General features: G+C 64.2%; 2 protein-coding genes across 2 annotated transcripts in view; one reads left to right on the plus strand and one right to left on the minus strand.

Moving 5' to 3' along the window:
- The first annotated feature begins 59 nt into the window (after window positions 1-59).
- LOC122209402 lies at window positions 60-1,833 on the plus strand. Its single transcript, XM_042921205.1, has 2 exons — window positions 60-661; window positions 1,750-1,833. Exons 1-2 carry the CDS (start codon window positions 69-71, stop codon window positions 1,772-1,774), a joined length of 618 nt encoding a protein of 205 aa, XP_042777139.1. The 5' UTR covers window positions 60-68; the 3' UTR covers window positions 1,775-1,833.
- Window positions 1,789-27,700, minus strand: part of ADAP1 (ArfGAP with dual PH domains 1) — a 52,278-nt gene continuing 26,366 nt past the window's right edge. The window contains exons 2-11 of the mRNA XM_042921204.1: window positions 26,342-26,472; window positions 20,578-20,669; window positions 17,272-17,354; window positions 10,892-11,004; window positions 10,147-10,293; window positions 3,874-3,957; window positions 3,584-3,646; window positions 2,906-2,977; window positions 2,499-2,727; window positions 1,789-2,412 (exon numbers count right to left, since the gene is read on the minus strand). Of these exons, the coding sequence (XP_042777138.1) occupies window positions 2,384-2,412; window positions 2,499-2,727; window positions 2,906-2,977; window positions 3,584-3,646; window positions 3,874-3,957; window positions 10,147-10,293; window positions 10,892-11,004; window positions 17,272-17,354; window positions 20,578-20,669; window positions 26,342-26,472 (1,043 nt within the window). The 3' untranslated portion in view covers window positions 1,789-2,383. The remainder of the gene's footprint in view (window positions 2,413-2,498; window positions 2,728-2,905; window positions 2,978-3,583; window positions 3,647-3,873; window positions 3,958-10,146; window positions 10,294-10,891; window positions 11,005-17,271; window positions 17,355-20,577; window positions 20,670-26,341; window positions 26,473-27,700) is intronic.

The following is a 27,700-nucleotide window of genomic DNA, read 5'->3' on the forward strand; positions in this document are numbered from 1 at the left end:
AGCGGGGAGCGGCTGCCGAGTCCAGCCTGGCCAGGGCTGTCTGGACCGTGCCCACGTGGGTGCTGTGGATGGCCACGCGCGGCCGGTCGCAGGTCTCGTGGCTCTGGTGTAGACACGTGGCGGTGCGTGCGGAGATGTGGAGACACCACAGACAGGCCGCGGGGGAGGTGGGGACAGGCCACGCCGGGGCCCCCCCAGCTGCCCGGCGTGGCTCTCCGGAGCAGGTGGTGGTACGGGTTGGCTCTGAAGTGCAGGGTCCAAGCCCACCACGGGCGCCTGGCTCCTGCCGTGACGTTTGTTCCGGAACTACAACGCGCGCCCAGTGCAGTCGGCGTGAGGGGAGTTTGAGCGGCACGGCGGTTTTTCTGTGCGGTTCTGCCGGGAAGCACAGCACCCCTGTACAGCTGCTGTCCTGCCTGCGCCCACGTCCCCCGGTGGTGGCGTCTGCCTGGACCCTCAGCACACGGAGACCCGCGTCCCCCGCGGGTGCGGCCCTTTTACCGGGCAGTTGTGAGCGGCGCCTGCAGCCGGGCGGGCCTTGTGTCCCCAAGTCTCTGCCGTACGGCACGAGGGAGCAGAGGCCACCACGACCGCCAGCCCCGAGCCGGCCTCTAGCCCAGCACCCGGACTACGAGCGGCCCGTCACCCGGACGTCTGTGAGGTAAGCTCGGTGACGCCCTTTGTGGACCATGAGTTTCCTACCTTGTTTCGGAAATTGTTCCTGCCAGTGGTGAACTTGTTTCCTGTTGAAACGGGCACCACGCCTCTGCCTCCGGGCCAAGAGAGGGTCTAGACTACCAGTCCCGGAGGACTTGTGGCCTGGGCCGCTGGCCACTCGGGGAGGGGACCACGAGGTTACCCGTTCCACCTTGGAGGAGACCTCCTCGTTTCCTTGGGGAAGACGGACCAGTGACGGTGGCTTATGGTGTGGCAGCACAGCTGGGGAGGAGCAGGGCCAGTGGATGGTCTCTCCTGGGCCAGGTGGGGTCTCTGGGACTCTGGCAGTGGCCCTGGCTGACCTCTGGCTGGCCTCACCCCCAGCCCAGCTGTCTGGGGGGACCCCTACCCCGCAGCCTCTGCGCAGTAGGGTCAGGGTTGAGACGGCGGGGGGCGTGGTGCAGCCTCGCACTCCCTCTTGACCCTGCAGCCGCGCCCCCTGTTCGGGCGTGCCGGGGTCTGAGCTGGCGGGCCGTGTGCTCGGATGCAGAGGGGAGAACAGGTGGTGGGAGCCGGGCCCACGAGGACAGGCAGAGGCCCTTGGACACCCTCCCCCTGGAGGTGTCCCCACTTCCTGCCATGTGCCTGAGGCCAGTGGGTAGATCTTCCTGGGACCCAGAGCCCCCCCCCCCCCCCAGCCTCTGACATAAATGGCCACTTCAGGATAGGAAGTGAGGGTTGGTGTGATGGGTCAGGACACCCTCCCTTGGGGACTCTTTTCCAGTCCCCTCAAGGGCTGGTCCAGGCAGGACAGGGGTGAGGGGCACCCGGATCACCCAGCTGGTAGCCCGTGCCCTGCACACGCTCCTCCATTCCGCCCCCCCCCCCCCCCCCCCCCCCGCCAAGGGTGGGCAGAGCCAGGGCGCCCCGGGGACGAGGCTTGGCGGCTGTAACTACCGTCTGGCCAACGGCACACTGGGGTCCTGCGGGGGGCAAGCTCTGCCTCTGTCTTCCAGGTGGCGGGGTGGGTCACCAGTCCGTGCCCAGCGGCAGCAGACCAGAGCTGACCCTTCATTCTCCTCCCCCATCCAGGTGCCCAGCAGGTAGGCAAGCCTGAAACCCCGACCCGGGGTGTTACAGCTCACTGGGGCCTCTGCCCCCCAGACCCTCGTGTACATGCCAGGTCAGCTCTCTGAGGACGAGGACGGTGTCCCCGTGCCAGCACCCAGGACCGCACAATTGACACACAGCAGGTGCTCAATAAATACTTGTTGAGGGGATACGTAGGAGGGGCCGGAGGGGAGGCATGCAGGCTGCCCGCTGTCCCCACAGCCCAGCCTCCTGCTCGGGCAGGGTCCTGCTCTGGTGGGCAGGGGGCAGGGTGAGTTGGTGAGGGGCCGCTGGGCTGCCCTGAGCCAGGAGGCTGGGCCCAGGCCCCGAGGAAGGGTGGTCCAGTGGACGGGGGGTGGGGTGGGGGGGTGGGCAGGGTCACATCCATGGGCAGCAGCATGATGGGGGCAGAGGTCAGGTCAGCCGGCCTGCAGTGAGGCTCCGGAGAAATGAGTCTTAGTGGCTAGAGCACAGGCCCCGCCTGGCCACGTCCAGGGCTGCCCCTGAGGGTGGGGGCCAGGAGGCCTGTCCTCCATCACCGGCCCCCTCTGGCTGCTGACTCTTCGGTGGCGTTTCCCGTGAGTCCAGCTCCCTCGGCCTCCACGACCAGCTCTTGTTAGGGTTTATGCTTGAAGTGGGCTTCCACTGGAAAAGGACAGGCGTCCGGCTGTGTCAGAGCCACGCAGGAAGTGTTGGGTCCCCCAGCCCCCCCCCCCACCCCCCGCACTCACCTGCGTACTCCTGGGGCAGCATGGGTCTGTCCACGACCTTCCGAAAAGCCTCCATCCACGCCCGCTGCTCTGACTCCGTCTCACAGGCCAGCAGGAACCTGCGCTCCGGTGTCACGATGGTAATGCCGTGTGGCCAGTGGTGGCCCTGGGTGGACGGTGGGAGCCCGTCCAGCACCGTGTAGCCGCTCTCCCTGCTGCCGATGAAGACTTCCCCGCGAGCAAAGGCGTCCTGTGGGTCGGGGCCGGGCTGAGCCTCGGGGCCGGGCAGCCCACGCCCCAGGGATGCGGCCCTCCCCTCCCGTATGTTCTCCCCGCTGCCCGTGGCCGGCAGCCCTCGGCCTGTCATCGTGGGAGAGGAGGCATCACCCGTGAGGGCCCAGCTGACCCGGGCCAAGGCCCGTCCTTACCAGGGGATCTTTGAAGTACATGAGCCTCCGGTCGTCCATGGTGAACCAGCGCTTCCGGAAGCCTTCTGTTTGCTGTGAGAGAAACCCGGGGAATGGTCACTTAGCCTGAGGGCAGGGCCCCCACCTGTCTCCCTTCTTCACTCGGGCCTTCTGTAGGCTTGCTGCGTCCTGTTCCGTCCGCCAGATGGTGCCCCAGGACCTTTGCACTTGTACTGTCCCACCTCTGTGCCCTCCCCTCTCCTCCCCTCCCCGCCAGTTCCCCTCCTCACTGCTCTGTGCATCTTGATCCTCCCTGGGGGCTCAGCTGGGGCTCAGCCTCAGAGTCCTGTCTGGGCCATGGGGTCACTGCGTGCGGGCCTCCATGTGGCAGGGAAGGGGGCCCCAGGCGGGTGCACAGGTACCAGATGGACAGGGGCAAAGGCACGAGGCAGGACCTGGCACTAGCTAGGATGAGTGGGTAGGGCTAACCAGAGCCCCACAGTCCTGGGTCCACGGGGCCCCTGCTCACAAAGGTTTTGGGGTCAAGATGACCCATTAGAAGCGTGCCGAGAGCACAGTGAATCTTCGCCAAGGTGTGTCGCTGACCCTTCGACCCTGCACGGCCACCCCAGCCCCTGGAGGCTGAGACACTGGCCTCCAAGGAGGCCCCGGCGGCTCAGGTCAGCCAGTCAGACTCACCTTGGGCCCGGTTTTCTCCATGTATCCTTCTTTCAGGTAGTTCCGGGAGAGCTTTGGCACCAGCTGGGGCAGAAGACAGGCTCAGGCCTGGGCCTTCCCGGTCCCCACCGCCCCCCCACCCCCCTGTGTGTCCCAGCCCCTCCATCCCACCCTCATGGCCGCTGAGCTGAAACGCCCCCGCAGAAAGGAGCAGCGTCCATGGGGGCCCTCGGCCGGCCCCCCGGCCCAGCATCCCAGGCTCGGGCTGTGCCCCTCACCCCCTCCAACAGACACGAGCAGCCACCACTCACGTCGGCGTCGCTGGCGCCCGGGAACGCCACCTGCAGGTAATGGAAGCGGGCCGCGCGGAGCGCGTTGAACCAGTCCACGATCTCCTGCGGGTCAGAGGCTGGTGTGGGCCTGGGCCGTGAGCTCTGCCCCCCAGACTGTGTGCTGGGCGAGGCCTGCTGGGGGGGGGGGGGGGGCAGCCCTGAGCCGGCCCAGAGCGGGGGTGGCGATGTCTGAGCCGGCCGGCCCCTGGCCCTGAGCTGACCCTGCCCCGGGCTCTGGGCGGCTCCTTTCCTCTCCTACGGAGCTGCGGTTACAAAGCATACCCGTTGCCCAGAGGGAGGCCTGTTTTTAACCCCACCCGGGGCTGCCACCCCTCTCCTCTGAGGGAAAGAGCAAGAGGGTTGCTCTGCGGGAGGGGAGCCCCATCACCGGGCAGGGTGGACCCCCAGCCCCTTCCTCTCCTGGCTGCCACGCCCCGCTCTGGGCCCCCACCCCCCCGATGCTGGAATCTGCCCCAACCTCGGACGAGCCCAAACAGCTCCTTCCCCTGCCAGCACTTGGTACCCATCAGGCCGCCTCTCCCTGACCGCTGGGCAGCCCACTCCTGCCCACGGGTCACCCTGCGCCCGCCTTGGCCACAGCCGCCCCCCTCCCTCCTCTGCCATGCCTGCCTGCTGCAGATCCCACACCCTCTAACCATCCCTGCCCCTGGGGCCGGCTAGTGTCCCCTTCTGTTCTGTCCCCCACCTTCCTACACAGGACGTCCAATCCAGGCCGTGACCTCTACCTGGGCCCTGCCCACAACCCCGTTCACCCTTCCAGTGACCACTGGGCTCTCCATTTCCTCACCAGCCCCGGAGACCAGAAGGCACCGTCTCCTGCCTGCTCCCCGGCGCTGGCCTCCCGCCTCACGTCAGGCCTCCCTCGGATCATTGAAACCACACAGCTGGGTGAGTCATTGGCAGTTCGGTGACACTTTCCCAGCAAACCACCGCTGTACCTCCAATAGAGGTGAAAGTCCAGAGCGTGGCCGCAGGCCCTGCGGGGTCGGCCCAGCCCATGCCCTTCCTCTCCTGCCGATCTCAGCCTCGTCAGCTTATCCAGCATATCCTGTTTCATCTGGCCCCAGGGACGTTGCACGTGCCATCCCAGTGTCTGTCCTCATCCTTGGGATGTGAGTCCCCTCCCCCGCAGTCAGTCACTGTTTCCAGTTCTCAATGTAGGTGTGATTTTAGCCACTTGTCTCTCCTGACAAATCGTGCACCTGCTCACTGAGGGCAGAACCACGTCAGACAGTCTTCCTTGTGTCCAGGCCTAGGGCCCGGCCCCAGCAGGTGCGCACAACCCTCTCGGGGAAGGCACCGCTGCAGACGCGTGCTGCATGTACAGGAAGGCCCTGGTCTCAGTCTCCTGAGGAGAGAGAGGGCGGAAGCTTCTGGGTGAAGCTGAAGACTGGCTCACGTGCCTTGAGCCACGTCCCTCCTACAACCTGTTAATAGCACGTAACCTTGCGTGCAGTCTTCCAAAACCAGATGAGGAAGTAGAAAACTTGAACACACCAGCGACTAGTAACGCAACGGAATCGGTAATCAGAGATCTCCAAGCACACAAATTACAGGACCGGACGGCTTCAGCAGTGAATTCTAGCGAATGTTTAAAGAAGAGTTAATACCGGTTCTCAAATTACTGCGAAAGATAGACGTAAAGCTTCCAGATTGTTCTGTGAGGCCAGCATTACCCAGATAGCAAACCAAACACAGTTAGCCAATATCAGGCCAAGAGCTCTGAGAAATAGATACAGAAATCCTCAACCAAGTACCAGCAAATCGGATCCAGTGATCATTCACCTTGATCAAGTGGGTTTATTCCAGGGATGCCAGCGTGACTCAGAGTCACAAACCGACACGGTTTGTCACGTCAACAAAACAAAGGATAAAAACCGCATGATCGTTTCACCAGATGCAGAAAAAGCAAAAGAAAGCTTTTGACAAAGTACAATCTGTTCACGATACAAACGAAGGGTTAGAGGGGACGTGCGTCAACATGATAAAGGCCTTATTGCGGGACCTGCAGCTGGGGAAACAGAGCTGCTCCTCTGAGATCAGACAGTAACTCGAAGCTGCACGGAGAAACAAAGGTCTCGGGAAAGGGAAGTATTGGGGCAGTTGCACAACCTAGTTTTACTGTAACGACGGGCTGTAACTATACGTCGTGTTCTTCACATGATTTAGACTAAGACTTTGAAAGAAACAAATAGTAATTAAAAGCCACTCTTAACTGTAACTGGTTTGTAATTACATATCTTGTTTTACACGTACGTTAGGAGATAGAGCATTTAAAAGGATGACTATTTATGCCTCAGGGCACACGGTGCACGAAGAGGTAAGACCGTGGCATCTGCAGCCACGGGGTGTGGTCCAGGCCGAGTGAAGGAGCAGTTTCTGCGTGTTCCTGAAGTTCAGCTACTATAAATTGGATCCAGGAGGTTATAAATTTTGGATGTTAGATGGAATCCCCATGGCAACCACAAAGAGCCACAGAACATACACAAAAGGGAACCGGGAGGGACTTTCAACACTCGACTACAGAAGCTCAACACGAGAGAGGACAGGGACGCGGGAAGTGAGGGACAGCAAAGCCGTAGGCCGCGCACAACGGGACGAGCGCGAGCCAGACGGCAGGCCGTCCTTACCCACGTCCACGGGAAAGGCGAACGCGGGAAGCTCTTGGATCCACAGACAGGGGACGGCGGGCTGGACGACAGCCCGTGGTCCAGCCACGTGCCGCCTGCGGGAGGCTCGGCTGAGGTGGAGACACAGCAGGGTGGCGCGGTCAAAGGCGGGAAAGGAGATTCGTGCACACGGCCGCCAGGAGGCTGGAGCGTCTCACGGACACCAGACAAACAGACTCAAGTCAGAGCAAGGTCCCAAGGGACAAAGAAGGACGTTGCACGTTAGTAAGTCCTCGGTGCGGCCAGAAGACGTGACACACACTCACGCCTCGTGCCGCACCGTCACGGCATACGAAGCAAAACCCGGCGGAGGTGAAGGGAGAAACAGCCTCGAATAGCACACGGGGGGCTCGATACCGCGCTCGCGGTAACGGACGGCAGAGTCCGACACGGGAAACGAGGACTTCACACAAACGGCCAGATCCAACCACACGCGCCGGCCGACCGGGACGCGTTCTGGCCTGGTGCCCACGGGACGCGGCACGGGACCGACCCCACGTGAGGCCGCCTGTCGGTCTCCTACCAGGTGTCCTCTCTGGCCGCGACAGGGCGGATGCAGTTAGAAGTCAACACAAGGAAAAGTGGAACGCTCACGACTTCGTGGAAGCCACACACTTTTACGAGACGACCAGCGGACCAAAGAAGAAGCCGCGAGGGAGGTGAGCAGACACTTCGAGATGGGGGAAGGCGAAACGCCACAAGACACGGGATGCGGCCAAGCGTGCCAAAGGCGGGTCTGGCGCCGCAAACGCTGCCGTTAAAGCGCAAGGGAGGGGTCCGGTCCGCGACCTAACGGACAACGGAAGGAGGCCGACAAAGAAGAACAAGCCAGACCCAAGGCCGGCCCGAGGGAGGGAGACTGGAGCGAGCTTGATGACGGAGGGAGTAGAAACGCAGGAGAGAAAGTCAGCGAAACCGACAAGAGCCGGCTCTTCGACACGAACGGCAGTTGGCGAGCCTTGAGCCGGACGGACGAAGAAACACACGCGGGCCACTAAAATCAGACTCAAAAGCGGGGACACTGCCACCAGAAATCAAAGGGTCCAGGAGACAGCGCTGTGAACAAGGTCGCCGACGACGGGGGAACCAAGATGAAGTGGATAAATCCCTGGAAGGGGAAAGGCCGCCAAGACGAACCCGTGAAGAAACGCACGGTGTGCACGGGCCGGTAAACGAGTCAGGAGCCCCCCTCGGGAATCAACACTTCCCAGCAAAGAGGGGCGCCTGGGCAGCTCAGTATGTTAAGCGTCTGACCTGATTTTGGCTCAGGTCGTGATCTCACGGTTTGTTAGGTCAAGCCCCGCATCGGGCTCTGAGCGGAGTATGGAGCCTGCTTGGGACTCTTTCTCTCTCCCCCTCTCTCTCTGCCCCTCCCCTGTTCACTCACTCTGTCTCTCTATCAAAGTAAATAAACATTTTTAAAAGTTTCCAACAAAGAAAAACCCTGGTCCTGACACCCTCACTGCTGTTCCACCAAACATTTCAAGGATAACCCACACCAGTCCTTCTCAAACGTCTCCAAAAAAATTGGAGAGGAGGGAACACTTCCTAACTCCTAGGCAGCCAGTGCAACCCTGAATACCAAAGCCAGACAAAAATAGAAGATGGCCACAGACCGATATCCCATGTGAACACTGACGCAAAAACCCTCCACCACATACTAGCCAACAATTCAGCATATTTAAGGGTTATACGTCACGACCGAGTGGGATTTATTCCTGAAACGCAAGGAATTTTCAAGAAATCAATGAATGTAATACATTGTATTAACAGAGTAAAGGAAAAGTAAACCACATCACCACCTCAGTTGGTGGATAAAATGCATCTGCCAGAATTCGTACAGAAGCTCTGGGAACCTGAGTCATAACAGTTCTAAAAAACAAACATGGGAGAGTCACCCTTCTAATTTCAGCATTTATTGCAAAGCCACAGCAATCCAAATTACCTGGCACACAAACCAATGGGACGGAACCGAGAGCCCAGGGAGCAGTTACGTTATTTTTTGAGAAAGGGCGCCACCACCACCCGACAGGGGAAAGGACAGTCTTTTCAACCAAGTGTTGGGAAAAGTGGACGTCCTCATGAAGAAGAATGAAGTTGGACCCTTACCTCACACCACACACAAAAATGAACTCCAAGTGGATCAAGGACAAGGTAAGACTGGTCACTACAGATCTTAGAAGAAAACACAGGCAGAAGCTTCGTGGCGTCGGACACGGCCATGATCGTGCTGACGTGACCCCGAAGGCACAGGCAGCAAGAGACAAGTTGGACTTTTTGCAAATTGTGAACTCGCGTCCTTCAGATGACACTCTCCACAGAGTAACAGGGACCCACAGGCGGGAGAATGTTTTCAGATCACCCGATAAGGGCGTCACATCCAGAACATACAGAAAATCTACATCTCGGCAACGGACCACCCACCTCATTCCAAAACGGGCAAAATGGGAACCGGGTACACATTTCTCCAGACACAACGTGCAGGTGCCCCTCCCCCCGAGCAGCGTCACGCATCATCAGGGAGACGCGGGTCAAAACCGCTGTGATCGGCCCCTCACACGTCACAACGGCCAGAATCAGAAACCAGGAGCCGGTGCTGGCAAGGACGCAGAGAAACGAGCCGCGTGCCCTGCTTACGGCGATGCCGAGTGGCGCCGCTGCCACGGAAACCAGTGTGGTGGTTCCTCAAGAAACGAAACGGTGACCCCGCGATGCCACAATTCCCCTCCCGGCTGTATAATCACAAACACTGAACGCGGGGTCTCAGGTGTCGCTACCTCGACGTTCACAGCAGTAGCGTTCACGGCCACCAGCAGGTGCCACCCAAGGGTCTGTCGGAGGAGGAAGGGATAAACCACAGGTGGTCCATCCACACGACCACTCGGCCTCGGAAAGGAAGGAAGCAAGGACACCCGCTACCATGTGGACAGCCCTGAGGCTGTGGTGCTGAGTGACTCGAGCCAGACGCAGGAGAACACGACACCGGGATCCACTCACACGAGGTCCTGGAGTGGTCAGACTCACAGAGCAGACGGCGGGGCAGGGGGGCCGGGTCAGGGTCACTATGGGGAGATGGGACGTTCTGGAGACCGATTTGGGGGGCCGGCTTCACAACAACGAATGTACCTAATACCCCGGAAGCAAATGCTTAAACGTGAGAATGTGCATTTTAACGCAATAAAAGGAGAAAAGGTTGTTGACAGGTGGTTGCCAGGTGCTTGTGTCTGAAGCCTCACAGACACGTTTTGCCCTTGAAACCACGGGCACGTGGTCTGCAGCCAAACGTGGGACAAAATCCAAAGAACAATGATGAGAATCCCCCAGTGGCCAAAAGGACAGACCCCGAGGTGTTTGCAGGGAGCTCCCTCCACCCTCAGGCTGCAGAGGTGCAGGGTGGGAGGCGGGGGGACGGCCACGGAGCAGGACGCCGCGCACACGCCCCCAGACCGTGGCCCTCTTCCGTGTGGGCCCCTCCGGGTCCCATCCCCCACGAGGGCCCAGCTGGCTCCGCGCTCGCCGTGGGGGCGGGGCTCTCCCGAGACGAGGGCAGCCCGGCACCCACCTTCCCGTCCTCGTGGTAGACAAAGATGTTGCGGGTGCTGTTGTCCTTCAGGTAGGTGATCTGCAGGCCATGGGGGTGGCCGATCTTGGCCGGCTGGAAGGTGGCGTTCAGATGTTCGATCTTCATGACGGCCTTGGGCTCCTTGGCCTGGAAGCAAGGCCTCGCCTTAGCTCCGGGTGGGCGGGGGAGCGGGCAGTGCGGTCCTGTGGGCGCTGGCTGTGCTCTGTGGCTTTGGGCAAGGTGCTTACCCTCTCTGGACCTGGTTTCCCTGACCCGTAAGCCAACGGCAACTGGCGCTTGGCACCTAGGTGGACCCTCCTCTGCTCCTTTGGCGCTGAGCGCCTCTGTCCCGTGTGCCCCCTGCGCAAGGCCGGGCACGGTCCCCCACACCGCTCCCGTCCCGCCAGCCTGGCTTTCCTCTCTGCCTGGGGGGCCGGCAACCGTACCCTCGGCTCTTTGTGTCACGGGGCCACGTTCTGATCTGGAACTGGTCTGGGTGGGGGCAGGGCTCGACCTGCCCCTCCCCTGCTCGCCGCCCGGGCGTGCCCAGCAGGGAAGGGCTCGCTGGTTCTGTTCCTGGCATTGCCAACCCAGGCCTGGCCCCAGGGAACACTGAGGTGGACGGGGGCGGGGGGAGGGGGGCGGGCATCCCCATCCCCACGGGAGGGGCAGTGTGGCTTCCGGGAACTGCGTGCGGGCAGCTGGGGACCACGTGCAGCCACGACAGACCCTGGGCCCAGCTCACATCATTTCTGTTGAAATACTTCAGGGACCCCTCTCGCTCAGTCAGCACAAACTTCCGGCTTAGAAACTGCCCGTTGTCCCGGCCTCGCTTCCAGAGGGAGCCTTCTCGGTATCCTGGGGGGGAGAGAGGGCAAGGGTCAGAGGGTCACAGTGGACCACAGCCAAGGCCATCGTCCTGACCCGCACAGAGCATGGTCCCGCCCCTCGCCAGGAGACCCGTCAGCCTCTGGGCTGGGAAGCTGGGTGCGCGCGGGCCAGACGGGCCCACGGTGCAGGGGCCCGAGACCACCCCTCCCCAGCACGCTGCCCGCTGCTGCCTGCCGTTTGGGCCATCTTTCCTTTTTCTTCCTGGAGGCATAATAAACACACGGAAGGGGTGCGGTGCGGCCCCGTGCGCAGGCCCACGGGCCCCTGTGGAGACGCCTGTGGGGCCGCCCGCGCCGGGCAGCCCCGAGGTACCCACCGCGGAGTCCTCGGGACCGCAGGCGTGAGGGGGTTCTGGGGATGGGCGAGCGTCCTGCATTGTCCAGAGGGCCCGAGGTCATCACGAGGGTCCTTGCAGGCGGGCGACCGCGGAGATGCGGGAGCGGACCCGCCCTGGCCTTCTCTCCGGCCCCCGGACCCAGGCTGCGGCCCTCCCCTCCGGATCCGCGGGACCGCCAGTCTGTGTCGTCCTGAGGCACGCGAGTTTGGGCCGGCCGCTGCGGCAGCTTTTGGAAGGGAACGCTGCCCCCTCCCGTGCACGCTCCTGCCCCCAGACGCCCCCTTCTCTTTCGTTCCTGCCTCACTCCCGTTGACTTCGCCTGTTCAAGACCTGGTCCGGCGCCCGGCTGTGCCTTCCCCCGACAGCGCGTGTGCGGACCGTGCGCGGCTCCTTCCTTTTTGCTGGGTGGGGCCCACCCGGTGCGACCGCGGCTCCGGGCGCCTGCCGTCCTTGGGCGCGTTCCACGGCGGGGCTGCCGGCCGCGGTCAGGGCTTGTGGGTTCCGGGACGAATCGCCCCACGGTTCCACCTGTTCTGCCCCGGGTGCGGGGGGCTCCCTGGGGCTCACGTCCGGCCGCCCCCCTGGGCCGTCAGCCACGCGCGGGGCCGTCTGAGGCTGGTCCGGGACGGGAGGAGGAGGCGGCCGGGCCCGGGGCTGCTCGTGCCGGCCCCTCGCCCCGCTCAGCACCCCCCAGAGCCCGACAGCCCTGGCCGCCTCCTGTTCGGATGCCACCTCCAGGCCCTGACCCCACCGCGCCTCCCCTCTGCGGCCCTGGCAGCCCCCTCCCGGACACCACGGAGACCGGGGCTATTTTCTCTGCTCTAGAGACACGTGGCCAGAAAAAGGCGCAGCCTGGCGTCGGGGAGGGGGCAGCTGGTGCCGCTCAGTCTGTCCCGGGACGGAGTGCCGAACGGGGCCTCTCCCCTCCCCTCCCCGCCCCCCCCCCCCCCCCCGACTCGGAGGCTCCTGCATACGGCACCAGCAGGCACCTCCCACCGCGTGCACCGGGGAGCAGGGCCACCACCACGTCCCCAGGCCCACACAGGGCCCTACCGTGAATGTCTGTTGACTAAACGAACAGCCACCCAGGGCAAAGCTGCAAGTGCACTTGCCTCCTGGGTCTTTGTGAGCAAGTGTCTACACCCACCGGGAAGCGCGGAACACAGGTTCTGCCCGGCAGGTGGGGCCCCCACACCTGCAAGGACGGTCCCCACCAGCATCTCCGGCTGGGCCCCCGACACACACGGCCCCATTCGGTCCCCAGAAAGCCCTCCGCGCTGTTATCCTCGTGCAGGAGGGGAAACAGGCCCAGAGGCATGGAGCGCTGGCTGACCTTCGGCTCGGGGCTGTGGCTCCCGGCGCAGCAGGACCCCCGCGGCCCGGCCCGCCCGCCCGCCTTGCCCGCCGGGCCCAGCAGGTGGCAGCAGCGCCCGCGACCCACACTCCTGCAGGCCCAGGCCCTGCTGGAAGTGGTGGGGGGGGGGGGGGGGGCAGCAAGCACGGGCCCCAAACCGCTCTGGCTCCCGGGCCACGTGGGTCCCGACGGCCAGCCGCCAGGAGGCCTAATTCTAGCAGCGGCAGTATTTTCGGACGGGCGCTGGCCGGGGTCCCTGACTGGCCCCAGCAGCAGGACGCTTTGGCCCGGAGCCCGAAGCCAGCGGCCGGCCGTGTTCGCACCCGGCCCTGCCGTGGGGTAGGCCTGCCCAGCCCTGGCCGGGGAAGGACGCCCGCCCCCCACACCCGGGGCCACACCCCGGGGTTCTAGCCCCCTGCAGGCTCCGGGGCTCCTGGCCATCGTGCCGCACGCCTACACAGCCTGGGGTGTGTCGATGCCCCACCCTTCCCCACACCCCTGCCAGAGGGGTCTCTCCAGGCGGCACGGGGCCCAGGGTGCCCTGCGGACGCGCACCCCCGGAGCTGGGCTGAGCGGGGAGACTGTCTACTCCCAAGGGCTGACCAGCCCCGGGGCAGAGGCCAGATGGTTCACTCAGCATTTACTAAGCGCCTACTGTGTGCCGGGCCCCACCACCCCCTGGGAAGCCGGACCGGCCAGCCCACCTCCCGGCCCCACTCGCTGCCTCTCCCCAGAAGCCCCGCGTGGAGCGCCAGGAGGACGTGCGGGGAGAAGGTGCCGGGCCCCCAGGGGACACCGCTGCTCACCCCCCCCCCCCCCCCCCCCCCCCCCCCCCCCCGGGGCGGCCCGAGCAAACCAGAGGAACGGACCATCCCCAGGGCGGGCCGGCGCCCGGGGCTGGACGTGCGGGGAGAAGGTGCTGGGCCCCGCCTCGGCCGCAGGGGCTGCAGAGCCGCTCGCTCGTTGACGCGGACGGGGAACCGCCACGCGCTTCTCACACGACGCAGAGAGAACGGAAACCACATTCCCGTGAAAGCCTGAGCACAACGCTCGCGGCGGCTGCAACCGGACACAAGCCGGGGACTCGTCCGCGCACACGACACTGCTCTGCGCGGGAAGGAGCGCCGGGGACGGGCGCAGCGCGGGCCAGTGTCGGCCGTGTCACGCCACACTCCAGAGGTGCCACGTCACTGGCTCCACGTAGTGACTCCGGGGCAGAGCGGGGGCCGGGAGGGGAGGCCGGCGATGGCCCGCAGGGTCCTGGTTGATCGGGAGTGTCCCGCATCTGCCTTTGTCACGGCTCACAGAACTGTCCCCTTCACGGGCACGGAGCTTATACGTGGATTGTATCTTTGATTTCTTAACTGGAGCCGGGACACGTGGCTTCCCGTGCCCAGACCCGGGGCGGCCCTCCCAGGACGGGAGACGCCCGGTGGAGAGGTGTTCTCTGGGCACAGAGACAGGGCCCGGGAGGCACCAGGGAATCGGAGGCCCACGGCAGCCTCCTCCCGAGAAGGGCCAAGACCTGGTTCCCGGCCCGTAAGTTCTAGACCCCGAGAGGTTGACGCAGGGTCCCAGGCCTGGCCCCCCTTGCCCCCCTCTCCCTGCTGCCCCAGCCAGCCCCCCGGTCTCCCCACCTGCTCCCGCAGCCCTCCCCGCCCCGCTGGGGGACCAGCACAGCCTTCCGCGTGGCCAACTCCACACGCCGCACACCCCGATCCCCACGTACAACATACTCGAGGGAGCAGCCAACGGTCCCGAGCCCCGTGGGGGCCCGCTCGCATCCACGTCGGTGCGGGGGTGAGGGGCCCGTCAGCCTGCCCCCTCCCAGACAGACCCCCCCCCCCGAGCACCTTCACTCTACGGGACCCCACCAGCCACCACCCCAGGGATGCCTCAGGCCCACTGGCTGCCCCGCATGCAACGCCATTTGATGCTTAACAACGACCCCGCGCTGAGCACTGTGTCCTCCCCGCTACACAGATGGGGAAACCGAGGCACGGGGGGATGGGCTCTGTCACACAGGGAGCCCCTGGCTCATCCTGTGACAGTGAGGACAAAGGCGGGGCGGGGTGCAAACTGGGGACCGGCCCTGCTTTGCACAGACAGGAGGGGACACAGGGAGACGGGGCGAACCACCCCCCCGCCCCCAGCCCCGGCAGGAACGGGGTCCGAAGCCTAGGCAGGAAGTGCTGTGTCTGTCGGTGACTGGGGGCGGCCTGGGCAGCCAGGCCCTCTGGACAACAGGGGGCATTGTCCTCCCAGTGAAAGGCGGCCATTGAAGCCCTGGCTCGAGGCGGGGCACAGGGTGGGGAGGCAGCCGTCACCAGGGTCACCCCTGCGAGCTGGGGTGGGGCAGGTGGAGACACCCTATCTCTACATGCCCGCGACCTTGTCCAAGGGCGGGGAGCGCCAGCCTGGTGCCTGTCCGTCCAGGGTCCGTCCGGAGCCCGGGCCGTGTGGCCGCCCCTCGCCCCTCGCCCCTCGCTCCCAGACACCAGGCGGTGCCTGGCCTGCGCGTGACCCGGCGGGAGCCCAGGGCCCACTCCACACCTGGCGACCGCAGGGCACTATGAACTACCCCGTTCTCGGCGGCCCTGCCGAGTCCCCACAGCCCTACGATGCCCAAAGGCGCCACCAGCTTCTCGGTCTTCCCTGCAGGCCGTGACCTTGACATCTTCGAAGAGCGCTGGTCAGCTCTTCGGGTCAGGGCCCCCCACGCAGGTCCGTCTGGGGTCTCCCCGAGGCGGAGCAGAGGCTTTATGTCTTCGGCCAGAAGGCCACGGAAGCCACGCTGCCCGTGCACCGGGGCCCCGTCCAGCCTGGTTGCCGCGGGTTAGGCGGGTCCGGCACTTCTCCGCCAGGGACACCCTTTCCCTCCGTCCTAATCCGACCCCACGGGAAGACGCTGGGGGACGTGCCAACCCCGCCCCTCCTCCAGCCCCCGAGGGTTTCAGCCCCGCCGTGGGCCCGTCCACACCTGCTCCGCCGGGAGTCCGCCCGGGGCCCGGCCCTCCCTCCCTGGCCCGTCCCTCCGTGGGCTCACGGGCGTGGCTTCCCCTGTGGCACCTTTGGCGCCCACGTCCCCTCACACAACTGTGCCGAGCCCTTCCTCCCGGGGCCACGTGTGGTGGTCACCGGCCGGCCCCACCTCCTACTGGGGGCGCAGGCTCCCGCCACGGCCCCTCCGAGCTGCAGGGCGGCCACGGCTTCGCCTCTGCTGTGCCCGGGCCTCACCGGGCCCCCGGGGCTGGAGGCCTCCCCGAGCCCCGCGTCTCCCTTCCTCCCCCTCCGAGGGGCCCGGCTAAACTGCATTCGGGTGGCCAGTGGGTGTGTCATCCCCTGGGCCCGAGAAAGTGCTCTTGTGGCAGGAAGTGCTCCCGGGAATCCCCTGGTGCTCCTCACAGGACTGGGGGAGGGGCGCCCGACGAGGAACCACAGGGCCGGGACTCCTCAGTGGTTGCCGGCCCCCCAGGTGCCCCTGCCCTACCCCCTGGACGCCGGGCTGGGGTGGGGGGCCACTCCCTCCGTCTCAGCAGAGCACTGCGCCGGCTTGGGGTCCGGGGCATCCAGCCAGCCGGGCACCAGAAGCTGCGGGGCCTGGTGCCCCTGGAGGCCCCCGCCTGGGAGACCCAGGAGGGCACGTGTGGGGCACCGGGGAGGCCTCTGTGGTGAGCGGGTGAGATCCAGAGGCCGTGTGGGGCTGTGGTTCCGGCTCCTCTGGGTCCCCAGGCTTGTGGGGGGTCGGTCCCCGAGGCCGACCTCTGAGGCCCGTGCACCAGCACCTCCCACGTGACTTGGAACGTGGCCTTGCCCCAAGGGGGGGCCTGGTGAGGACCCGGGCGGGGGCTGCCCACGGCCCGCGTGGGCCCTGACATCGGGACGCCAGCACCCTCCGCCAGCCCCGCGGGGTCCGGTGGAGAGGCGACCGTCTGCACGGCTGTGGCCTTGTGGGGCCACGGGCTCGGGGCCGCTGGTGTGTCCCTCCTGAGGACCCCCTGCTCCTGGCCTGTCTCACACACGCACGAGATGCTGGGGACGCTTCCCGAGGGGAACGGTGGCGGCGGCGGCAGCTACGGGCAGAGAGGACTCCCGGCCGGCCCCGCGGCCGCGGTGGGAGGCACAGGGGGGACCTGGCCCTCGTGGACCTCAGCGCCTGGGATGGACCCACGCGCTCCGGCCGTGGACCGGTCTGGTGCCCGCACCCCTCACTTCCGGAACCCAGCAGGGCCCCTCCCGTCACCCCTGCCCCATCTTCCGGCCCCGGCCCCACCCAGGCCGAGTCCGTCACTCCCCTCCCACCAGCACCTGGTCACCCTTCGGGTGCCCGCCGCGGCCCCGAGGCGCCAGCCCCGTCGGAGCTGTGCTGTGGGTGACCATGGGGTCCGAGCACCGGGCCGCCCAGCTCAGTGTCAGGAGGACCGGACACGGGCCAGACCAGTTAGGCCTGCCAGCGCCTCGGGCAGGGAGGAGAGACACAGAGACAGGCAGGGACAGAGAGATAAGGACAGAGAGAGACACAGAGGGACACGCGCACTCTTACCTGCGGAGTACGGCTCCTGCTTCTCCGGGTGGGTGAACTCCAGCCGTTCGTACTTGGCCCGGATCCACTGCTCCCGCAGGAGCCTGGGGAGGGAGGGCAGAGTAAGCCCCGGGCCGAGCGGGACCGCGGGGCGTGGGGGCCCCTGGCACCCCACGGCCACGCGGCCACTGAGAGCGCGCGTGTCCACCCTTGCCGACGGCAGGGCCGAAGGGCCGCCCGCTTTGATTTTCAAAATCATTTGCTGGTCAGACAGGTCTGCCACTAACACCTCCTCCTGAGAAAACAAGAAATGGCCCCCGGGGGCGCCTGGCTGGCTCGGCCGGAGGAGCCTGCGACTCTTGATCTCGGGGTTGTGGGTTCAAGGCCCCGCACTGAGGGCAGAGATTACAAAAAAAAAAAAAAAAAACCTAAAAAATTGGCTCTGACTCACGTGGCCGTAACGCGACCACCGAAAGCGCTAATTCTGGCAGCTCACGGCGCCTCTCCAAGGTTATGCCGCCGTCACCCCCAAGAGGACCCCCGTGCCCACCAGCGCCCCCCCCAGCCCCCAACCACAGTCCACTTCCGCACGGAATCGGGCGGGTACGAGGCTGTCTGGGTCAGCCCCACCGGGGCGTCATTCCTTTCCGTCCACCGGCCCTCGAGGTGCACCCCCGCCCACCGCCCACCGCCCCCCGGGAGGGCTGCCCCAGAGGCGGCAGAGGGCCGTCTGCCCAGAGCGCCCGCTCATGCCCGTGGTGGGTCCTGCCAGACGGCCCGGCGCCCACGGCCCTCGCGGCCCCTCCGCCGGGCGAGGCAGCGGCTTCCTCGCCCTCCTCGCCCTGCGGCCCCTGGGGCCCGACCCCCCTCGGAAGGGGCCATCCGACGACACGTCTGGGACCCCGGCACGGCCCTCGGGCTCGGAGGCCCTTCCTGCCGCGTGCGGGGGCCTCCCCGGGCCCGGCACAGAGGCTCCCGGCGGCAACAGCGGGACTAAGCCCTGGGAGCAGGCACGGGAGGGGGTCCCCGCGCTGCTTGGCAGGCACATCCCGGACCGCTCGGCCCCCGGGGACCCCACGGCCAGGGTGTCGCGGCAGGGGGCCCCGCCCTCCGGAGGCCATCTGGCCCGGCCTCCCGCACCAGGGAAAGCCGGCAGCGACGGGGTTCCCGCTATACGTGAGGCCCGGCGACGAGGGAGGCAGTGCCCACACCCCGTCTCGGGCCGCTGATGAAACCCCAGACCTGCTCTGCGTTCTCGGGAGCTGAGGGCGGCCAGGCTTCGCCGCCTCCCCGCCTGCCCCGTGCCCTCCGCCCTCCCCACAGCAGACCCAGACCTCCTGTCGTTTCATCCGCCTGGTTTCAGAGGCCATTAAGGGATGAACTGTGTCCCCCACCCATGAAAAGACGTTGGTTCCTAACCGACACTGCAGACTGGCCCCCATGTGGATGGATTAACGGGTCATGATGAGGTCGCCCCGGAGTCGGGGCGCCCTCGGGGTGGGGGGAGTCTGCACAGACACAGGACGGCCACGTACAAGCCGAGGAGGGGGCTCAGGGGACCCCACAGGCACCTCGACCTCGACCTCCAGGATGTGGGAACAGTGAATTTCTGTTGCAAAAGCTGAACACCCGGTGTTTCGTCACCCTGGCCCCCGGAAGCCAGCACGGGGCCCCTGCCAGCCGGGCACCCTGCCCGCTGAGGGCTCGGGGGTTCCTCCAGGTTCCGCCGAGGCTGCCTGCTGAACCCACGTCACAGGAAGCCAGGGGCCGGCTGACAGCAGAGGGAAAACCGGGAGGGCCCTGGCGACCTTCTTCCCGCCGTGTGAGGACCGAATGCCAGGCCAGCGGGGCAGACACGGGAAGGGAACTGGGTCCCGCCCCCTCTGAGTCACCGCCTGACACTAACACGGCCTGATCCGCAGGCCTTCTGAGCACGGGTCCTCACGGGCCCCGTGCCCCGGGCAGGGGGACACCCCCGCCCCCCCCCCAGGCCATCCTCACGACACCTGGGAGGCTCCCTGTCTCCGCAGTGTGCACATCTGAATCCCCACGGTTTACAAAGGGATTCCACCACACCTCCTGCCGCTGCACGGCTGTCCACAGGGAGCTTGGTGGGTCAGCTGCCACACCTCCCTGGCCAGCTTTCCCCACGAGGGGCTGGGACCTCACCCTTGCAGATGTCTGCACCCTCCTGGGCCTCTGGGGCTTGGCCTGGGCAGACCCGAACACCCACAGAGTGTGGGGGCCAGGGCAGGCTCGGCTCCCACAAACCTCCGCCTGGCGGAAGCTTCCGGAAGGCAAGGCCCGCCCCGGGTCGGCACGCTCACCACCCTGGGACGCCCGGTCACCTGATGGGTCCTGACCACACTGCCCCAGCAAGGGGCAGGGATGGTCTCTGTGAGCATGTCCTGGCAAGGGCGTGGCCCGTGTTCCAGTCTGTCCCTTGTCATACACTCAGACAGAAGGGACATATGGGGACACATGCAAATAACCAGACCACAGGGCAGCCTGTGGCCGGGGCGATAAAATCACGTCTCACAAATAGCTGTCCGGCCTCGCTGATTCATACTGGGACATGAATGGCCTGGCGTGGCCTCAGGGTCCAGATTTCCCCGGGAGCCCAGAAGCAGTGGGGTCTCGGGATGTGACACGGTGTCTGCATGGGGGTGGGTCCCTGGCAAGGCGTCCTGTCCCCAGAGACCCGCAGCCAACAGCATATCACCGGCCCGGGAGGTGGGTGGGCCAGGTCCCCACCTTCCTTTCCAAGAAAGGGCAGCTCACCCCCAGGCAAGTGGCCACGAGGTCTCCCACCTGCCCCCATGGGAACAGGGCTCCCCAGCATAGAGACCACGTCCCAAGTGCTGGTTCCAGCTCGTCTGCTGGCATCTGTGTCACCCTGAGAAACTCACCCAACCCCTCTGGGCCCCCAGGAACACCCTTGTCAAAAGAGGGCCATTCGTTCCGAGCTGTGGCTGCCACCGTGGACGAGGGGAGGCGGTTGGTGGGGGGCGGGTCTGGGCGGCACCCCAGGGCCAGGCCTGTGCTGGGAGCAGAGGGCCGAGGCGTCCCTGGCGGCGATGCCCAGGGAGGGAGGGAATGCAGGGAGGTCTAGCTACGCCGGGGGAGGGGATGACTGGCTTGGGTGGGGGGACAGGGGGACACCCTGAGACAGGCGGTCGCACAGATGCAGCTTCTCAGCATCCTCCTCAGACCTCCGGGGGCGCTCGAGGGCCCCCAGCAAGGACCCCACCGCCCAGCCACCGGCCCGGGCCCACACCCGCCCCCCTCCGGTCTTCCAGCCCCAGACAAAACCGCTCGGCGACTTACTGGCAATCAGAGGACGTGGGCCGGTAGTAGAAGGGAGGCACTTTGGACTCATACGCGTCTCTCGCAGCGTCATTTCCATGGGAGGCCATGAACTGTGGAGAGAGGACAGGGTCAGTGCTCCCGGAGGCCGGGGCCGGGCCGGCTGATCCCCAGCCGCTCCTGTCCCAGCGAAGGTGGTTCGCAGTGGCCGCGGGGACAGGACCTGCACTTCCGGGTAGAAGGGGTGCTGGGGAGGGTGGCAGAGAGGCCGGGCCCTGCATACATCCCCCGGGACGGCAGCGCTGTGCCCTCCGCCCGAGGTGCCCCGTCCCTGCCTCACGCGAGGCCCGCCGTCCACTCATCTGACCCACACGGGCAGGCGGCCCTCGAGAACTGGACACAGCGAGGGCCCCAGAGATGGAGACTGGCCCGGGGCAGCAAAGTGCGTGTCCCCCGAGGCGGACGGACAGCAGGAGTCAGGAGTGGGGAGCAGGGCACTGACACGGGCAGTGTGGGTGGGCAGTAGGTGCAAAGGCCCTGAGGAGGGTGCTTGGCGTGCTGGTGTTGGATGACATCCCAGGGCCGGTGTGGGGAGCAGGGAAGGGGCCAGAGGGGCCTGACCGCACAGTGGCCTTGAGGACAAGGGGAGCAAAGGAAATCCCTTGTGTTCCAATCCTGCCTCCTTCCCGAAGCCTCCAGGGAAAGCCTTTCTTCTAACAGCATGGAGCTTTGGGGACCACTGGGTCGTGACCATGGACGACCCAAGTGGTTCAACTGGAAAATACCACCAACAGTAAGACACTTGAGCAAAAGGCTGGTACCAAATTAGAATTCTGAAATCAGAATTCTATGTACCCGAAACCTCAGCCAAGAAGCAGCCTCACAAGAAATGCTCAAAGTCTCCACAAGACAAAACTTACACGCTCCTGAGGGATGAGCACAAAACTGCGCACAGAGACCCGTGCTTGGAAGGGGTGGGAACATGCCGCCTCCTTCTGTTAATCTATGCGCTTTTGGAAGTTGTCAAAAACAAAAACAAAAACAAAATAGGAATAGCAGTTTTTTTTTTTAATTTTTTTTTAACATTTTATTTATTTTTGAGACAGAGAGAGACAGAGCATGAATGGGGGAGGGGCAGAGAGAGAGGGAGACACAGAATCGGAAGCAGGCTCCAGGCTCCGAGCCATCAGCCCAGAGCCCGACACGGGGCTCGAACTCACGGACTGGTACATCGTGACCTGAGCCGAAGTTGGACGCCCAACCGACTGAGCCACCCAGGCGCCCCTAGGAATAGCAGTTTTTAAAGCTAGCAATGGTTCTAAAGTTGATTTTAAAGTTAACAAGCAGGGGAGGGGCGCCTGGGTGGCTCAGTCGGTTAAGCATCCAACTCAGCTCAGCTCATGATCTCACGGTTCGTGGATTCAACCCCCACGTCGGGCTCTGTGCTGACAGCTCAGAGCCTGGAGCCTGCTTCGGATTCTGTGTCTCCCTCTCTCTCTGCCCCTCCCTGGCTCATGCTCGCTCACTCTCTCTCTGTCTCTCTCAAAACATAAACCTTAAAAAAAATTTTAAAAAATACGATTAACAATGGGGCGCCTGGGTGGCTCAGTCGGTTAAACGTCCGACTTCGGCTCAGGTCACGATCTCACGGTCCGTGAGTTCGAGCCCCGCGTCGGGCTCTGGGCTGATGGCTCAGAGCCTGGAGCCTGCTTCCGATTCTGTGTCTCCCTCTCTCTCTGCCCCTCCCCCGTTCATGCTCTGTCTCTCTCTGTCTCAAAAATAAATAAAAAACGTTAAAAAAAAAATTAAAAAAAAATACGATTAACAAGAAAAAATATTCTAGAAAATTCTGTAAATGAAGACTCTTCCTACCAGATATTAAAACCTGTTACTGACTAGAAAGCCTAATCAACGAAACCAATAAAAGATCCAGAAATCGATCCGCTAGAATCTAAGACTGATATTAAGTGAATTTAATAGGATGGATTAACGGCCATCTCACATCAGCGAGGGGCGTCCACTGGCTGATCATCAGTGGGGGCAGGAAACGCAGAAACCATTGGAGAAAAAGTATGGCTGGACGCAGCCTTTCAGTGACATAACTTCCAGCTGAACTGAAGCTGTGATTTCCAAAATTAAACAGTAAAAATAGTAGATAAGAACCAGGGTATAATTTTAAAAATCATGTTAGGAAAACACAGGAGGAAATCTCCCATTAATGTCTCCCGTTAACACGTGGTTTCCCAGATGTCTTTCCAGAAGCACAAACAACCAGAGACAACAGTGGAAGTTCAGAATTAAAAACTGTGCTCCAGGGGCGCCTGGGTGGCGCAGTCGGTTAAGCGTCCGACTTCAGCTCAGGTCACGATCTCGCGGTCCGTGAGTTCGAGCCCCGCGTCAGGCTCTGGGCTGATGGCTCGGAGCCTGGAGCCTGTTTCCGATTCTGTGTCTCCCTCTCTCTCTGCCCCTCCCCCGTTCATGCTCTGTCTCTCTCTGTCCCAAAAATAAATAAAAAACGTTGGGGAAAAAAAAAAAAAAAAAACTGTGCTCCAAAGGACGCCATCGAGAGAGTGCAAGCATCGTGCTGACAGCAGCCGGGCGAGAAGGGCACGGCGCGTGGCCGCGGGGCCGGTGGCACTGGGTCCTTGGACGTGACGGGAATACTTGGAAACAGACAACGTGACCGTGGCAGACGCCATCACACTGTTCCCTTTAAAATGGCGGGTTTAGGGGCACCTGGGTGGCTCGGTCGGTTGAGCGTCCGACTTCGGCTCAGGTCATGATCTCGCGGTCCGTGAGTTCGAGCCCCGCGTCGGGCTCTGTGCTGACAGCTCAGAGCCTGGAGCCTGTTTCGGATTCTGTGTCTCCCTCTCTCTCTGACCCTCCCCCGTTCATGCTCTGTCTCTCTCTGTCTCAAAAATAAATAAACGTTAAAAAAATTTTTTTTTTAAATGGCGGGTTTGGGGGGCGCTGGGGCGGCTCAGTCACGTGTCAGACTCTTCATTCTGACTCAGGTTATGATCTCACAGTTCATGAGTCCGAGCCTCGCGTCGGGCTCTGTGCTGACAGCGTGGAGTCTGCTAGGGATTCTCTCTCTCTCTGCCCCTCCCCCATTCGTGCTCGTGCTCTCTTTCTCTCTCTCGAAATAAATAAATAAATGTAAAAAAATAAAATAAAACGGTGGGTTTTCTGTTACGTGGTTTTCACCTCAGTCATAAGAAATATATACGTATACAGCTCTTCAAGAATATACATTTCTTTTTTTTTAATGTTTATTCATCTTTGAGAGAGAAAGAGAGACAGTGTGAGAGGGGTAGAGTCAGAGAGAGAGGGAGACACAGAATCCGAAGCGGGCTCCAGGCGCTGAGCTGCACAGAGCCCGACGCGGGGCTCGAACCCACGGACCGTGAGATCACGACCTGAGCCGAAGTCGGACGCTTAGCAAACTGAGCCACCCAGACACCCAAAAAATTGGTAAAGGATTTGCGTGGACGTCTCTGTGGAGCACGTACGCAGACAAGCCGGCCGGCGTACGTGGAGATGCTGACCGCCAGGCGCCCACGAGGGCGTCTAGAATCAGAGGCAGGCGGTACGATGCGCTGGGGGCCCGGGGACCACAGTGCACTGCCAGGGGCCACGTGCACCTGTCCTGCACCCCCTGGGAGACCCCCAGGCGTCAAACACAGAGCCCCGTAAGGCACAGCGAGTCCAGGCCATTCCCGGAGGAAGGCGACCCCTGCCCGTGACTCCCTCGCAGCAGCCGAGGGAGTCACGCAGCCCAAGAGTCACCGATGGACGGGCGAGGGCGTAAGTCGAGTGTGGCCTATCCACGCAGCGGGAAGCAGTCCACGACAAAGGGGCTTGTGGCGCCGATTCCCGCGGCCACGTGGCTGAACCCTGAACACATGGTGCTCCACGGGGAAGGAAGTCACAGAGGCCACGGGGGGGGGGGGGGGGGCGGTCCACTGACATGACCCGCCCAGAAGACGTATCGGGACAGAAAAGCAGATGTTACTTCCGGTAGGGGCTGGGGTGGGGGTCGTGGAGGGAAGGGGGAGGGGCTGCTGAGGGGCACAGGGTCTATTTTGGGAAAATGTTCCAAAATCAGGCAGTGGGGCCGGTGACGCAGCCGGAAACGCGGTGAAATCGCGTCCGTTCACACCTCACAAGGGCGAGTGGCCTGGCGTGAGAGCCGCGGCTCAGTAACGCCCTTATGAGTCAAAAGGAGCCTGGGGCAGAGCGGGCCCCTCTAGGTACCCAGAGACCCGAAAACCACAAAACGCTGATAATTTTGACTCCACCAAGTAAAAAAGTTTCCACTGCACACAGCACGAGCAGAGCCAGAAGGCAGCGCGGACCGGCGGGCCATACGGTCTCGAAGGGTCAGACCCCCAAACGTGGAAGAACACGAGAAAACGAAACAGCTAACAAGGAGTCAGCAAGGGCGCCAACGGGAGGCCACGGATGAGACGCAGAGGACGCTGACCCGCGCCACGGATGCTCAGCGTCACTCGTGATACAAAATGCCATTGGGGCGCCTGGGCGGCTCCGTCGGTCGAGCGGCCGACTTCGGCTCAGGTCGTGATCTCACGGTCCGTGAGTTCGAGCCCCGCGTCAGGCTCTGTGCTGACTGCTAAGAGCCTGGAGCCTGTTTCGGATTCTGTGTCTCCCTCTCTCTCTGCCCCTCCCCTGTTCATGCTCTGTCTCTCTCTGTCTCAAAAATAAATAAACGTTAAAAAAAAAAAAAAAAAAGCCAAACAAGGACCCCGCAGGGACACAGCAGAGGAGGATCCCGGGGCCAGGGTGTGCGGGTGACGCGAAGTCTCCCGGAATCACAGTCACGTGACCTCCCACGTGCAGGAATTAAGGTTCCAGGACCTGCCACGGTCCCGCGGTGGCCTGGCGGTCACGGGGGGTGGGGAAAGGCAGAGCCGGCGCGTCTGTCCAGGGGCCTGGTTCCATGAACCAAGATTCTCCACCGGAGGGGTGACTCCGCCCCGGCGGGCAGGACGGGGGCCACGCTCGGTCACAACACTCCTTGTGGGCGCAGGGCTCGGTACCAAACCACGGCGCCCCAGGTGCTCGTGGGCAGGTGGACGGGCAGACAGAACGAGGCCGGTCCACGCAGCGGACGTCGTCCCCCACAGAAAGGCCCAAGCCCTGACAGGCGCTACCAGGCGGGCGGAGCCTGGCCGCGTGGCACTCAGTGAAAGCGGCTGAGGCCAAGGCCACCTGCTGCCTGCGCCCTTTCACGAAAATGCCCACGACAGCCACGTCTGTGGAGACGCAGAGCCTAGGGACGCCGCTCGGCCTGGACCGGACGGCGAGGAGCACGGGTTCCCTTGTCGGGCGTGAGATGTCCTAAAAGTGACTCCGGTGACAGTGGCCTGACCGTGGACCCACCGGAAACGGCTGAGCTGTGTGCTTCGAAAGGGTGAACTGGGGGGCGGACAGCACAGGACACGAAGGCCTTGCTCACCCCATAAGCCCGTCCCCCTGCCCCGCCCGCCCCTCCCTGCCCCCAGCCCCCTGGGCTCCCCGCACCACCACCCTGCCCTCTGCCCTCCCCCCTCTTCCCCTCCCCCCCACCCCACACTCCTCAACCCCCCCGCCCCCCACCGCTCCCCCCTCACAGTGCCGGCCACAGCCAGGAGCCGGGAACACCGGGGGTGGCCACTTCGAGGTGTCTGTGACCCAGGGGGCCGGGCCGAGGGCCCCGTGGGGGTGCAGCCGGACCACAGGGGCTCCTCCAACCCCCCGCAGCCCCAACCCCTCGGGGCCGTACCTCCACTTGGGCCTCCTCCCAGGCATCCAGGCGGACTGACTTCACCTTGCTGACCTGGGGGATGTTCCGGTGGATTCCCGAGCAGCTCAGGCAGATGAACACCCCCAGGGTGTAGGAGGCCCAGTCGGGATCTGGAAGGCAAAGGCGAGACCCTCAGGGGCTGGAGCTCGGCCGGGCCTCTCTGTGGCCTCAGTCTCTCCACCTGCGCAACGGGAGACCGGCGAGGAGATCCCCGGGGCGCACCGGCTCCGTGTCCCGCGCGGGGTCCCTGCCACCAGCCACAGGTGAGCGGCCCCACCCCCGAAGTCCCAGCTCCACAGACGCCCGAGCGGACGCGCCGCGGCCACGGAGACGTGCCCGACAGCGACACTCGATCGGCACCAAGTGCGCCGGGCGCGACAGGGACACTGGCTTGGCCGCGCGCCCACGCGCTCGGACGCACCCCGACGTCTCGCTCGGTGCAACAGCCACGTGCGTTTGCGGATGGCCCTTGACCCGGTCAGGGGCGCGGGTCCACTTTTCCGCAGGTTTGCCAGGTTTCACGTTGAGCCACGGCAGGCGAGCGTGGCGGAACGTGACGCTTGTTCACTCGGGGCACCGACGGCGCCTCCAGGACTGTTCCTCCTGTCGCGCACAGCCCAGCCCGGTAACGGCGCGCGGGGCCGGGGGCTGGGAGGACCGAGCCTCAGGGCCAGCTCTCAGAAGGGGCGGCAGCCGCTGAGACACCTTCCACTTTTAAGCGAAGCTTCTGGATCAGCCGGTTCGAGTCAAGAGGCCGGGAGGGCCAGAGCCCCTCCGCAGACACCACAGGCCCAGCCACAGGCCCACGGCTCCGTGCCAGGGGTGTGTTTGCAGGGGGTGTGCATGTGTGAGTGTATGAGAGCTCACGTGTGCACACACACGTGAGTGGGCAGATGTGGGTGTGCACACGTGTGCGAGTGGGCAGGTGCGGGGGCTGTGAAGGGGCACCTGGGGCCCTGGGGCCCCCCGTTCCCGCCCGGACTCTCGCTGCCCCAGGGCAGCCGGCCCCGCCCCCTCCCGTCCGTCTGGGGAGACGAGGGCTGGCCTACAGTGAGACCCGAGAGGGACACAGGCGGCCGGGAGGCTGGGCAGTTGAGCACGGGGACAAGAAGCGCCAGAGCTGGCGGCCACGGGCCTCGCTACTTTCCAAACCTAACAGCCTAGCTCGCGGCACCCCCGTCCCCACGGCGCCCACGGGGTGGTGAGCCGAGGTCTAGCAGAGGAAGTGCGGGCCGGGGAGGCAGGCTGCTTCTAAGCGGCGCCCAGAATAGAGAAGTTTCAGGAGAACAGCCACGTCATCCCGAGGGCCCTGCGGCCCCCAGGCCGGCTGTCTGAGGG

The sequence above is a fragment of the Panthera leo genome, chromosome E3 (assembly GCF_018350215.1).
Source record: "Panthera leo isolate Ple1 chromosome E3, P.leo_Ple1_pat1.1, whole genome shotgun sequence".
Classification (NCBI taxonomy): Eukaryota; Metazoa; Chordata; class Mammalia; order Carnivora; family Felidae; genus Panthera; species Panthera leo.

Excerpts from the sequence above, each read along its gene's own strand:
- LOC122209402 (XM_042921205.1), top strand. The coding sequence starts at position 69 with ATGGCCACGCGCGGCCGGTCGCAGGTCTCGTGGCTCTGGTGTAGACAC. Across the intron at positions 662-1,749 it reads GTCACCCGGACGTCTGTGAG|GTGCCCAGCAGGTAGGCAAG; the intron begins GTAAGCTCGGTG and ends TCCCCCATCCAG.